This window comes from Spea bombifrons, chromosome 3, assembly GCF_027358695.1.
Source record: "Spea bombifrons isolate aSpeBom1 chromosome 3, aSpeBom1.2.pri, whole genome shotgun sequence".
NCBI classification, from domain to species: domain Eukaryota; kingdom Metazoa; phylum Chordata; class Amphibia; order Anura; family Pelobatidae; genus Spea; species Spea bombifrons.
In genome coordinates this window covers 74,482,057-74,495,016 of record NC_071089.1, presented here as the reverse complement: position 1 = coordinate 74,495,016, position 12,960 = coordinate 74,482,057, and the positions used below count along the sequence as shown (strand labels likewise).

The window sequence follows — 12,960 nt, the reverse complement described above, 5'->3', positions numbered from 1 at the left end:
GAGGAAGTTCCTAGCTGAAGGCTGTGTAGAATACACTAACTGAAAATAAAACAGCTCTTCTCATATTTGTCCATTGCAAAAAGAATGAAAGAAAAATGTGGCACACATACCGCCTCACCCTTTAACCCAGGCATTCCAGTTATGCCTCTTGGTCCTTGTGGTCCCTGGAGGAAAGATAATGTGTTATGACAGTGTCACAGTATTTTTTTCCGTTATATGTCAATTGGTAGTCATCTTGTATGTGTTCATTAGTAAAACAAATCTTTATAGTATATTATACATTGTTGTCCAAAACTTTCTGTATGGTCCCTCAAAAAGCAAATCCGCAAATTAACCATAGCAACATTATAAACATAACACTGTCCCCTCTTTCTTCTGCTACTAATTAACGTGACAATCCATAATGGAGAGTTGGTCAGAACCTTAAAAACTGGACATGTTTTCTCATTATATAGCGCATATTAAACAAAACGACCATAATTGAATGAATAAGGACTTAACACACAAAAAAATTATGATGGTATAATCCACCAGTCTTACTATCCATCCTTTTCAATGTAATTGTATACATCCGTTTAAACATCTTTCTACAATACTTATCTAAACACAAATAAAATTGGCTATATTTATGTGGTTTATGTTATTTACATCGTTTCTGTGCTGGTGCCTTAATTTCCATAAATCCACACACCAGGCATACATTTTCCTTTTCCGTGCTATAAATGCTATATCACAATGAAAATTTCCATTATGTAGGAATTACAATTATTTAAACCGTATAAGAGTGGATTGAATGCACTTACTGTATCGCCCTTAGGCCCGGCTTCTCCTATTGCACCTCTTTGTCCTTGGTCCCCCTAGAAACAACATTCATATATTATACACTGAAGTAGCTGTCTTATTCCTTTTAGCAGAAACATGTCAACCGACCTCCAATTACAAATACAACCTTACCACCGAGTCATAAGGGTTATGTATCAATTGTGACTATAGATTACAAGCTCGTAGGTGCAGGGCTATCTTCAATTTATGCGCCAGTATGACTTTATATGTGTTATATGTTTTAACATTATTGTTAATTTTGTATTCTTCCTGTTGGTGCTCTATAATGAAAAAGTAATGTAATATGAGCCCAGTAGGGGTTCCGATAGTGATAAGACCATGGCTCAAACTTTGCAACAGAGGATTATTTATTATATAAGCCCTATTGGCCTCAAGAAAAAAGAATAACCAACTCGGTGGATATAAATTCTTTTTCAAATGTGTATTTTGGGTCATCAAACTGCAAATAAACTGACTAATCCAAAACAGAGAAATTTAGGGAATTTACATGCTTTTATTACTCTTTTGTAACCAATCCTGGACAATAATCTTTTAAGACCCATGAGGCAATTGCACAGCAAAATGATAAGAAATTGCTATTGAATGTTTGCTTTTATTACATCTGCATACACCATAATACAGCATTTGAACAGATTGGAAATAATTATCCATTTATATAGCTGCAACAAAAATAGGTTTAAAACGATGTACTCTCTGATGCATTTATTATTGATATTGAGCACAAATGCAAACTAGTAAGGTACATTAGCAAAAGTATACGATTAAAGAAAGTAGTTATTTTCCTTTTCAGATAGGTTTCAATTAGTGCAGTGTAAAACTTGATTTAAATCTCATGTATTCCCAGGAAAGAAAAGGTCGATGTGAATACCAATGTGACCCGGCTCACCTACTGTACAGCATCTAAATTGATCGTCTATCAATTTATGTTGGCGATGACATGGATCCAAGGGCAAGTTGTATATTTTTCTAATGATCTAAAATTTGTGTTTTAGGTACTATAAAGTTCTCTGTAAATCTCACTCTAGATATAGTCTCTCTCATTTAAGGATCACAAAAAAATAAAATTTTTGTTCTTGGCCAAACAGACCCCAGTTTTCTTTTACAAAATCAGGTTAAAAAAAGCTAAGCTCATGAAATCCCTTTATTATTTCTATAGCAGTATGTGGATATGTTTACATATTTTAGATCATCTAGCTGACATGACTGATTTTATATAACTTTAAAAAACTGCTTTAGTTTTTGTTTTTTGCTTTTTGCATTATTGCTTATAGAAAATGTTGCTTTTTTTTAGTAAATAATATTTATACGTACAGGTGCACCTGCAACTCCCCGAGGTCCTGGTTCTCCATCACCTCCACGAGCACCCTATAAATGAAGAGAGAATCACATTATTAATAATGCATTTCTGACCTTAATAGATGTTGCCCCCATTTCTATGCATGGAGAAATGATTAGAGGCCAAAGTAATATAGAGTGCCAAAGCATGGCACACTGCCACACAGACAAGCCTATATACATAAATCACCAATGTGTTTATTAAAAAAATAATAATAATAAATAACTCAAACCCAAAAAGTACTTTTGTGAATCTGCTACAACCATCGTTAAATTCTCTTAGTAGAAAATTGTCCCCTTTATCAGTAAACAAATGCATTCACTGTAGACACTCACCTTGCCACCCTTGGGTCCCATTACACCAGTGATGCCTCTCAGACCTTGGGGACCCTAAAAGGTTTGGGAAACAAATTAAACATACATACAACTTACAGGCTTATTTATATAGAATAAAAAAGATCTTGAATTGTTTTCCAATTCACATAGGATGTATTGCAGTTCACATGACAAGAAACACAATCTCATTTAAAGTAAATCGTTCAGTAAGACAAAGGAGCTTAAACTGCTCCTGGTGCAAATCTTGAAAAGCGGTCTCTGTATCTCCGTAGCAACCAATGGAATGGTCCAATAAATTGAAACAGTGCATTGGTTTCTGTCCTAGAAGAAGTTGGGGACTCACAACACTAGATGATCCATTTAAAGGAAGATCTAAGTATGGTGTTCTCTGACAGCATGATATTAAAGATCTCTCAGGAAGGGTTTTAAGATACTGTGGTTGCAGGCCTGCTCTACCATGAGAACAATGCCAGCTGGGGTTCCATGTTTACATTTATCACCTTACAAACTGGATATTGTCCTATATATCATCTACAGAGATAGGCATCATGTCTATACAAATAAGGAGACAGACAGATAGATACATAGATAGACAGACAGACAGACAGATATTCAAAGAAAAGCACTTTACTGGAGGGCCTTGAGCTCCCATATCTCCAATAGGTCCTTGTTCACCCTCTTCTCCCTAGGAGGGAAATCAAAAGAAATTCATGTATTAACAAAAAAGCCAATTTTAGACAAAAACAGAAGCAATGATTTAAAAAAAACCTGTTTTGTTGCAAAGCTATTATTGCTGTTACTTGTCATTTGGAGCAATGTCTATTATTTTCAAATCAGCCATCAGATACAATATAGAATTGTTCCCATACTATTTCTTTGTAGCCATATTTCAGTACAGCATGTGCTTTAAAAAAATAAATGCTATCTTTATTTTAGTCCATTTGTACACTTTAACTATTTCTGCATAAGAAATTAGTAATGAATGTGTTTACAACAGAAAAACTAATTTGCTCTTGTTTTCCTATACATTTATAAACGTAGTCAAAGAAGTTACATGGGAAAAAAATATTTTATAGAATAAAATAGGTTAGCATTGGCCAAAACCTGGTTCTATCTAATGTTCTTCCAATAAACATCCTTTAATTATCTACAGACCAGGAGGCTACCATTGTTGTCAGCCATGTTATATTTTGGGTGACTTTCCATACCACAGTCAACTGACTGTACTGAACACTGGCGTGTCCAATTAAACCCTTTCTTATGGACCTTTATTCGCCATTCTATTGTTTAAATTTGGTAACAGCACTTGTGTTCACAGCATTGTGTTCACTGAAATATAAAAACCAGTACTTTTATCTATTTTTTTTAATGTAAGGTAATCAACTAAAATATACCGGAAAGACTTGCAAAATAAGAATTTCAAACACCATCTGATGACTTCCAAGAATATATATATATATATAAGAATACATAGAGCTTTCATGTTTAAATTCTCTCATCGTATTAACCTCTGCTTCTTTTCAGCAGGAGAGGTTAATACACTCAGGGAATGTAAACATGCATAGGATAAAAACAATGCTGTCCTGAGTATAAGACAAGACCAAAGACCAAAAAAGGTCTTATGGCAGGGGAAAAACAGCAAGCTGGATGGGCCGAATAGTTGTTATCTGCTAGAAAATCCACTGTAGTAATCTATTTGAGACAGTTACATTGGTTGCAGTTACACAACTTTGATTCATTCCAACCTTTGGACTGAATAATATGGTTATCGTGTATCACATGGATGTGCAATGTCAACATGTCATTAATCTATCCAGATCTAAACATTTGTTATTGTATATTTAACAAGCACATATAACCCTATTAATTTATCGCCAAATTGGTAATCTGAAATGGCTGAAACTGAATGTATTCCCAAAATTATGATATCCAGTTCTTGAGAGTACTAACATAAGCGTAATATTCATGTTGTTGGGTGGCAACTTAACGCGTAACCTCCTCTGCACGGTAGCCACAATACTACCCTCCATGGTCCTGATCCATGGAGAGTCCTGCATTTAACTACTTTGCTAGTGCCACACAAGTCAGCTGTACCTCGGACAGCAAACTCCTGCACTGATGATAGACCTCAAGAACTCGTGAAAAGGGGGTAACAATTCATTGTGGCAAATTGTCTAAAGAGGACTGACACCTTTCTAGTGCTTCTTTTTATAGCCTAGCATGACCTCACTTACAAACTTACACCACTGAAGACTTTAGCTCAAAATTTGCAGGGTTCCCAAACCTGTATTCTGTATGTTACTACTGCTTACTACCAGGACACTTTTAGAATGAGCAATATGCACCTACCACTCATATCACTGAGGACTCTCACCTTTTTTTAAGAATATAATTCCTTGACTATGTATAGTTTAATGCATGTAGCCCTTTCATTAATGCTTAATTCCAGTGCTTATCTTTACATTTGCAAACTCAGAACCTTACCAGTGCTATATAAATTATTATATACCAATAATATATATGAATTCTATAATTATTTGTTACCTTATGGCCTTGTCTCCCTGGTTCACCTGCTTCTCCTTTTACACCTTTGTGACCCTGAAAAAGGTAAACCAACGAACATGCATTTAGATAACTCTATAATGGAGAATAAACACCACAAGGGCAAACATATGCTTATGTCCAAAACATATACACAAACATTTATACACAGATTCGTTCACAAATCCATAATAGCGTGATTATTTGCATGATTCAGGTTTATGCTTATTTCCGTTGACTGGCTACAGAGTTTGGCTTTTCTCTTATGGTCAAGCTTACTTGAGAACAGATGGATCAACTAGAGCTATTAGCATTTTATAGCAGTGTATAGCTACCCAAGGCCAAGTGAGAAGAAACCAAGACCTTGCATGATCAGGAATACTAGAGGCCAACAATAAGAATGCTTGGAGGAGAATGTACATTATTTAGATTTATTTGACGTATGGAATACAAGTATATACCTCATCAAGTTCCCTAATTAAAGCACATTATGGGTTACTGCACTAAGATTTGTGGGAGCTTCTAACTAGAGGGATGCATTACTTGCTCCTACAGATATGTCTGCTGCTAATGGACTTCTGAGGTAACCTTTGAGAACATTTTTTATGATTAAGCTGGCACAGTAATAGGTTTTGTGCACTAATAAGGACGCAAATGATCAAAGCCCTGGGGTGATGTAACAAACGTTCTATGAAATGAAGGTCATCAAAGGACCACTTGTGCCCTTTGTAATATATTCTTCATGGTCTATTTACCACTAACGATTTCTACCTGAATACCTCTATGGCCCTCTAAACAAAATTGTGAAAAGGTCTGTTTTTTTGAAAGCCAGATTTCCCAGTTAGCATTTAAATGAGTTACAAATGTTCTCTCCAGCATTGATTTTTTTTGTAAAGAAAGATTAAACGAAAATCACTTTACCTTCATTCCTGCCAAACCTGGATATCCTGGTCGGCCTGGTGGACATGCATTTGGACACTAGAAAATAAGTAACACTCTTTGTAAACATCATTTTAGGAAGTAGACATATATTAATTGTTAAACCTTGATTCAGGAAACTTACCAGTGGATCACCATCATGTAACGTTGCCCCCTGTTGAATAGAAAAGTTTGCATAGTAATTAGGTAACTTGTAAAGTACTTCACCTTGACCTTTGAGCAATACATTTTACTTGTTATATTAAAAGAGGCTTTGTATCACTAGTTTATGGCTAGTCTACGGGGGTCTCAACATGAGTGTAATTCTTCAATGTTTTTCTTTGAAAGCATATTTTCAAGATGCGAAGTACAATGTGCTTCATACAACCTCATGACTGCCTCAGTGCTTTGTTTCATATAATGGTTTTATTCAGTTAATTAAAATCTAAATGTGCTCCCAGCATAAAACTGGCTAATTCTATGCCTTTTTAGCATATTTTAATCAAATAATACATATTTAAAAAAATGGAGTTACATGTGTAAATCAAAAAAGAACAATAATTATGTGACCCTTAAGGCCATTTGACTCATTGCATAGAACATGTGCTTACCCATAATTTCAATGAGAATATCAGTAATAAAACATTAGAAGTATATTTCTCAGATACTTTAGCAATTTTTTTTAGCAATTCGTTATATTAAACTCCTCCCTTTTTGTATTCTTCAGAACCTCAAAAAATATGAAGAACATGTCTAGGAACCTTTCTATGCTGTTTGGTGGGAAATATGAGCCTGCAACCCAACCATATCACCATCCTAAATTCAGCATATAGTTATTGTATCTTGTTATCGTCTGCAGATCAGAAGACTTCTGTGGTTCTTTTTCTGAAATTCCAGTGCAGAGGTTTTTTTGATCCCATATGCTGCATTGCTTTACTATACCTTTTTTACCCATTTCACTCAACAGTTCATTCAACATTTAACATGCTGAAACTATAGAACATATCTATAATATGATGATAGACCAAATTTGTACTCCATAGTGCATACAGTCTAAATCTAAGTAGTATTAAGACAAAGACATCAAGATATATGTATTGCATTTATAGCAGAACAAGCTAGCATGATCTTGAAACATGTACATGGATTGGAAGCTGGAGCTGAGAATCCCCCTACACTTTTGGTCCCTATGCAAACGTGTCCAGACATTCCTGGAGTAGTCAGATCCAACTTGACTCATGTTGTTTCTCAACAAGCCAAGCCCAGGATCTAGCAAGGCCCTGGCTCTACTTGTGCCATGACATTTTCAATCTCACACATTTATAGTGGGATTTCTTAAGGCATTCAGGCCTGATTCAGCTACTTGGTGATGATGTTGGTGTGACTTTGCCTGATCCAACCTTTAGGTGGGACAAGAAAAACACTACCTATAAGGGGAACATTAGGGAGAGAGAGAATCTTTTTCCATATTGGTCCAGTCACAAAGATAAACTAGGAGATTATTCAGCATAGCACCACTTACTCTTGGCCCAGGTGGTCCTGGTGGTCCTGGTGGTCCTCTAGAACCAGCATCTCCCTATACATTAAAAAAAAAACATTGTTTACTATACTTCAAATTTTAAATGATTTCCGTATTACTAAGGAGAATGTTTTTCATTGGTTTCATTACTAAAATGGGAGTTTAATAGTGGGTTTAATAGGCTTGTGCTATCTCCTTCTACACATACTACCATCACACACAAATTACACTCCGTCTTGCCAATGAAGTTTCATCATGTGCATCCCCCAGACTTACCACAGGTCCGGCTCGTCCTAACTCTCCGGGGAGACCAGAAGGCCCAGGTGCCCCCTACAGAAAAATATCAAAATTTAGGGGGAATTGATACATATCAACCACACTGAACATTTTCTCTGTGTTGTTGCTTACAGTGACAAATAATAAAGAGTTCTGTTACTTATTATCAGTTACTGGAAGATTGCCCATCCTCCACTCAGGTTTGGTTCATTTACCTTTCCCTGTATAATAGTAACGTGGTATAACAGGGACAACATATAAGAGCAAAATGGTCTTTTTGCTGAATTTGTAGCAAGAGCCAGTTACAGGGGGTATCCAAATTAGGCTACAATAATGATCCATCAATTTCAATTAAACCAAACAGAAATTGTAATACTTACCCTAGGTCCAGAAACTCCTCCTCCCTTAAAGATAAAATATAAATATATTTATTATTATATGTCTTAGCTTAATACACAGATTTGGTTTCAAGATGCTAAATATACCCACTTTATCCATCATGTTATTTGTTGTTATAACTTTACAATTGTTGTCTCTATTTTTAAATGTGTGTGCTTCATAAATCTTCTGGTAATTAGCCTTCATACTACCCAACAAGAAGTGGACAAATAGCAATATATATATATATATGAAACCATCTATCATGTAGGAAAATATTGTGATTTTGCCAGAATTAGTTTACCAGTAATGCGTTTTTTCTTAACTCAGCACTAACGCAATCATGTGAACATGAACATGGACCCTTATCAATGTGAAGTTGCGAATCAATTAGTTTAATATTGGGTTGTTGTAAAATAGTATTCTTGTTACATACCGACAGCCCTCTTGATCCTGGAAGTCCAGGTTCACCCTAAGACAAATATTGGAATACAAAATGTAAGTTGCAACATTTAGAATATACTTGCATGAAGAGTTATGTCTAAATGATCATTCCACAATCGTATAATGTATTTTCAGTAAAACAAGTACCTTTTGTCCTCGTGAGCCAAGAGGGCCAGGTGATCCTATAGGTCCAGTAAGTCCCTATAATAGAGGGAACATCAATATTTGATTATATGTGGAAATTCTACACAAGAGCACATTATTTGGAGTATATTTCAGTCTTGGCCTGTGAGACTCTGCATTTTTTGGGGAAAACCTAGACATTTGGTAAAGCTTTTTGTCGGTATATTGAACCAGTGCATGTTGACACATATACATGTAATCATGTATTGCAGATATGCCCAAGCAAATTTGTATAAATGTTTCAAGGTCCATTCTGGTGCCTCTAAGGCCAAACAACAACTGACTTTGTAGGAGGTAAATAGGCATACAATGGATAGAAAATGAGCTGTGACTGGGCAAATGGCTCATATCCTGAGCCAGATTCAGATGCCACATGTCATAAGCAAGCCAAACTTCACACCAGCCATGATTGAATTGTTAGACTATTCACAATTCCTAATTCTTTCTGGGACCCCTGGTCGAGGTCCCTGGAGTAGCACCGGTATTTTTGTTACTATTACATAGACCAAAGAATATGAAGATTTGTAAGAAGCAATGTTGCATTTTAAAGCACCAAGACTCAGGTACCACCCAAACTAACGTGTCTTTGGCTCCTGAACATAATATGCAATCAGCAACAAGAGTCCTGCATAGCAGTATATTGGATTTGGAAGGTTAAATAAGATTTGGATACAGAGAACACATAAATTATCATGTTCATTATGTAAGAGGTTCTCTTAGAAATATGAATTTGACATTGAGATAAAAGCAGGCAAATGTGGACAAAATTGGGAAATATTCTACAAAACAGTGGCAGGGAAATGGATTGCTAATGGTTAAGTTTTGTTTCCCTATTAATTGTAATAATCCCCACTTTTGTTTAATACTTTCATGAAAATATTCAGGAAAACAAGAAAAGAGAGATACATACATCAAGGCTTTTAAGAATAAGGATGCTTCATATAACAATTTTCTGTATGTTCAAAACCTCAATAAATAAATCATTCCAACTTACAAAACATACATTTAAAAAATGATATTTAACCTTCTATGTCCTCTCTCCAGTAGTGACATCATGCCTGTAGTGTTGATGTAATAGCAGAACAAGGCCATCTTACAGCATTTTACTTATTTTCTTGATCTATGTTGGAATAGTATTAGCAGCATTATCGAAATGTGTGGAATATAGTACATAACTATGTACTATATTCCCAGTATTGCAATAGACTATTAAACACAACAAAAGAAAGTAACTTATAGTCATTCTGCAATGTATTTATTTGAATAATATACAATGTTATTGAAGATTGCAAAAGTTATGTGTTTCTCAAACCAGTCTTCCAGAGACCAATAAATTATTAAAAATGTACATTATTTCACTAGAGTATAACCCCATAGTATTTCCTATTGAGATTTTAGTGGGTATTGGAAGTCAGGTTAATTCATGGCACAGTACCATATAGATGTACCAGCCCAAAGAACATGTTTTACATGCACATTAATAAAGTAGCTCTATTCTTAAAAGGAATAACTTAATAAAATGTTAATAAACTGTACTAATGTTAAGCATTGGCTGTGGATTGAAAGTCACTTTGTGTATGCAGTTGTTGCTGTAGGACAAGTTCAATATATTTCAATCTATACTGCACTCTTGGGTGTGGATTACTTGACATCATTGGGTCAAATAATGAGCATTTCAACTATACCACTTCTAGCATAACTAAAACAAATATTATATGAAAAAAATAAAACAATGTTACGTCAAGAATAAGAAAATGTCCCCTTAAGAAGCATTTTAAAGATGGCCCTTTAGCATAACGCCATCTGTTTCCATACAGCACAAGGAAACAAGGGAAAAGAGGGTCTTTATAACTGAATGTAACCTCTAGGATTGTATATATATATATATATTACTGAAAAAATAAGAACAACAGGAAGAACTGGCTATTTCTTTTAACCAAAAACAAATTAATCCAAATTATGCTTACAGCCAACTGCAGTGGTGCAGATATATAAATCACGCACTCCTCAAAAAGATCTAAAAATGCATTTATAATGACAGCAGCTAATTTTAACACATACCTTCATAATAAGACATTAAATTACAAATCACGCACCTGCTAAAAATACTACTGATTATTTTTAATTATTTATAGAAATATCATTATATCGTTGCTGCTATTAGCGGCATTTGTTCTTGTTAATGGCAAAACTGGTTAGAAAATAAGATTTTTTTTTTTCAATTCATAGGAGATCATATAAAAATTCTTTAGACTCTCCACAGCTAACAGGCACACACAAATCAAACACGGAGCAGGTTTGAGCTATAAAAAAAAAACCTTTGCTTTTGCTGAAAAGAGAATTTTTTTCTATACCACATCAATCATTGGAAAATAACTAGCAGGAGATGTCTGTGTTCCTTGGAATAAATATAACCTTCATTGTATACACTTTGCATAATGTGGGCAGACCGAGCCTTCCCTGCAATATGTATTATATATGTACAATAACAGAGGAATATTGACGCAGAGTATGTCACATGCATTACTAAGTGACAATAAAAAAAGGAGAATCAGGCACAGCAAACAGTGACCTACCTATCCCCATCAACCAGTTACAATAAATCATTTATGTTGTAAATTATGAGTAATTATTCTCTACATATTACTTTGACAGGTTGATGCATTGAAAATAAGGGTTATTTACATGTCAAAATGTGCCAATTATTGAGTAATGAAAGATGTGGATATGTCATTATATTTTTTCCTCTGATGGTTCAATCATGTTAAAACAACACAGAAACTTTTAGGAAGCATTTGAGTTTTTATGGCAACCTGTCATTATCATTTTGTGTCTTTAATCACAGAGGTGCTCAGGGCAAGCCCACCTCAGTGCCCCCCCCCGAATATAGTGGTGACCCCTCTAGAGCTCCCATTTATCCCTGGCATCTCCTCTACCACTAATGACTCTTCCTTCAATGTTTGTTCACCGCCTGATGCTGGGCTCGGGGATATGATGTCAGGCCCCAGTTGTTGTCAACATCAGGTGGTGAGTGGACCATTGACAGCTGCACAGACCTCCACATCTAGACATAGACAACTGACAGCCAAGAGACAGTTGACATTGGTAAGCTAGTGACCAGGGCCCTTGTCCCTTTAGCCCTGTGTGTTTTCCTGCAATGTGGCAAAAGTTTACATGATTTAAGAATTCTTTCTGGGAAGAGTTTGGCCAGTTAACAGTACTGAGAACAGTGCTTATAATCTTACATTTGTCATAAAGTGTTCAATTCAGAATAGGTAAAACAATGGATTTAAATCTAGATTGTATTAATAATATAGACTGTTAATAAACATTATGCCTGCTCTTTTTAGACCTTGGTAATTTTCTCAGTTTTGTTACTGAGTTCTACCCAATGGATGTTAAAAGAAGAATGTGGGCTCAAAGCCATACCTACCAACTATATGTTTTTATACAAGTTATTAACCTGCTGCGAGTTATTTTACAGTCTGTTGTTATCCCAAGGGTTTGGCACACATGGTGTTACGTATACAAAACAAAAAATTTCAACCAGCCTTTTAAATTCTAACTGTACCCCCAAACACATCATGCCTAGTAGGAGATCAGGCCTCAATCATAGATGGGATGCAGCCTCCCAGGTTTTTTATATATATATATATATATATATATGATTAATAAGTATTTTTTTTATTACATAATTAATTAAATGATGTCAAAATATGTAGCCTCCACATTATAGAAGATGGACAACATTGATAGAATGTATCATGTTTCACAACTCAACAGCTTGGAGACCATGTCAAACCTTAACTATACTCTATTTGGATTTATGATTTTCGCTTGACCTTTTCTAGACCAAGATCTAGTTGTGGAGAAAAATAAGAGAGATATTTACTTAAAATGAGGATGAGATGAAACCATTCACCTTACTGAATTAACTGTACATTATGCAAGGTCAACTGAGTCCTCCTTGTGGGAGAAACTCACCAGAGTTGGCCCTTTAACCAGTCAATGAGATGAAAAGTTTTAACTTACCTACAACTAGATCCATGAAACTAACCTCACAGTGTGACTCTAAAAGAGACCATGCCAAATCTCCCCTTACATCAGGTTTTCAAATCATATACTGATCATTTAGAGTTGAAATTTGATGTTATTTCTCAGTATTATATTATTACGTTCATTTGTAC

The 12,960-nt window shown here is 35.1% G+C and overlaps 1 protein-coding gene across 1 annotated transcript in view; it reads right to left on the bottom strand.

Moving 5' to 3' along the window:
* The window catches only part of LOC128482806 (collagen alpha-1(IX) chain), a 52,045-nt gene that overhangs the window by 18,789 nt on the left and 20,296 nt on the right, over positions 1–12,960 (bottom strand). The window contains exons 11-23 of the mRNA XM_053458720.1: positions 8,738–8,791; positions 8,583–8,618; positions 8,149–8,172; positions 7,769–7,822; positions 7,496–7,549; positions 6,119–6,148; positions 5,977–6,033; positions 5,059–5,112; positions 3,146–3,199; positions 2,515–2,568; positions 2,155–2,208; positions 804–857; positions 111–164 (exon numbers count right to left, since the gene is read on the bottom strand). Of these exons, the coding sequence (XP_053314695.1) occupies positions 111–164; positions 804–857; positions 2,155–2,208; positions 2,515–2,568; positions 3,146–3,199; positions 5,059–5,112; positions 5,977–6,033; positions 6,119–6,148; positions 7,496–7,549; positions 7,769–7,822; positions 8,149–8,172; positions 8,583–8,618; positions 8,738–8,791 (633 nt within the window). The remainder of the gene's footprint in view (positions 1–110; positions 165–803; positions 858–2,154; positions 2,209–2,514; positions 2,569–3,145; positions 3,200–5,058; positions 5,113–5,976; positions 6,034–6,118; positions 6,149–7,495; positions 7,550–7,768; positions 7,823–8,148; positions 8,173–8,582; positions 8,619–8,737; positions 8,792–12,960) is intronic.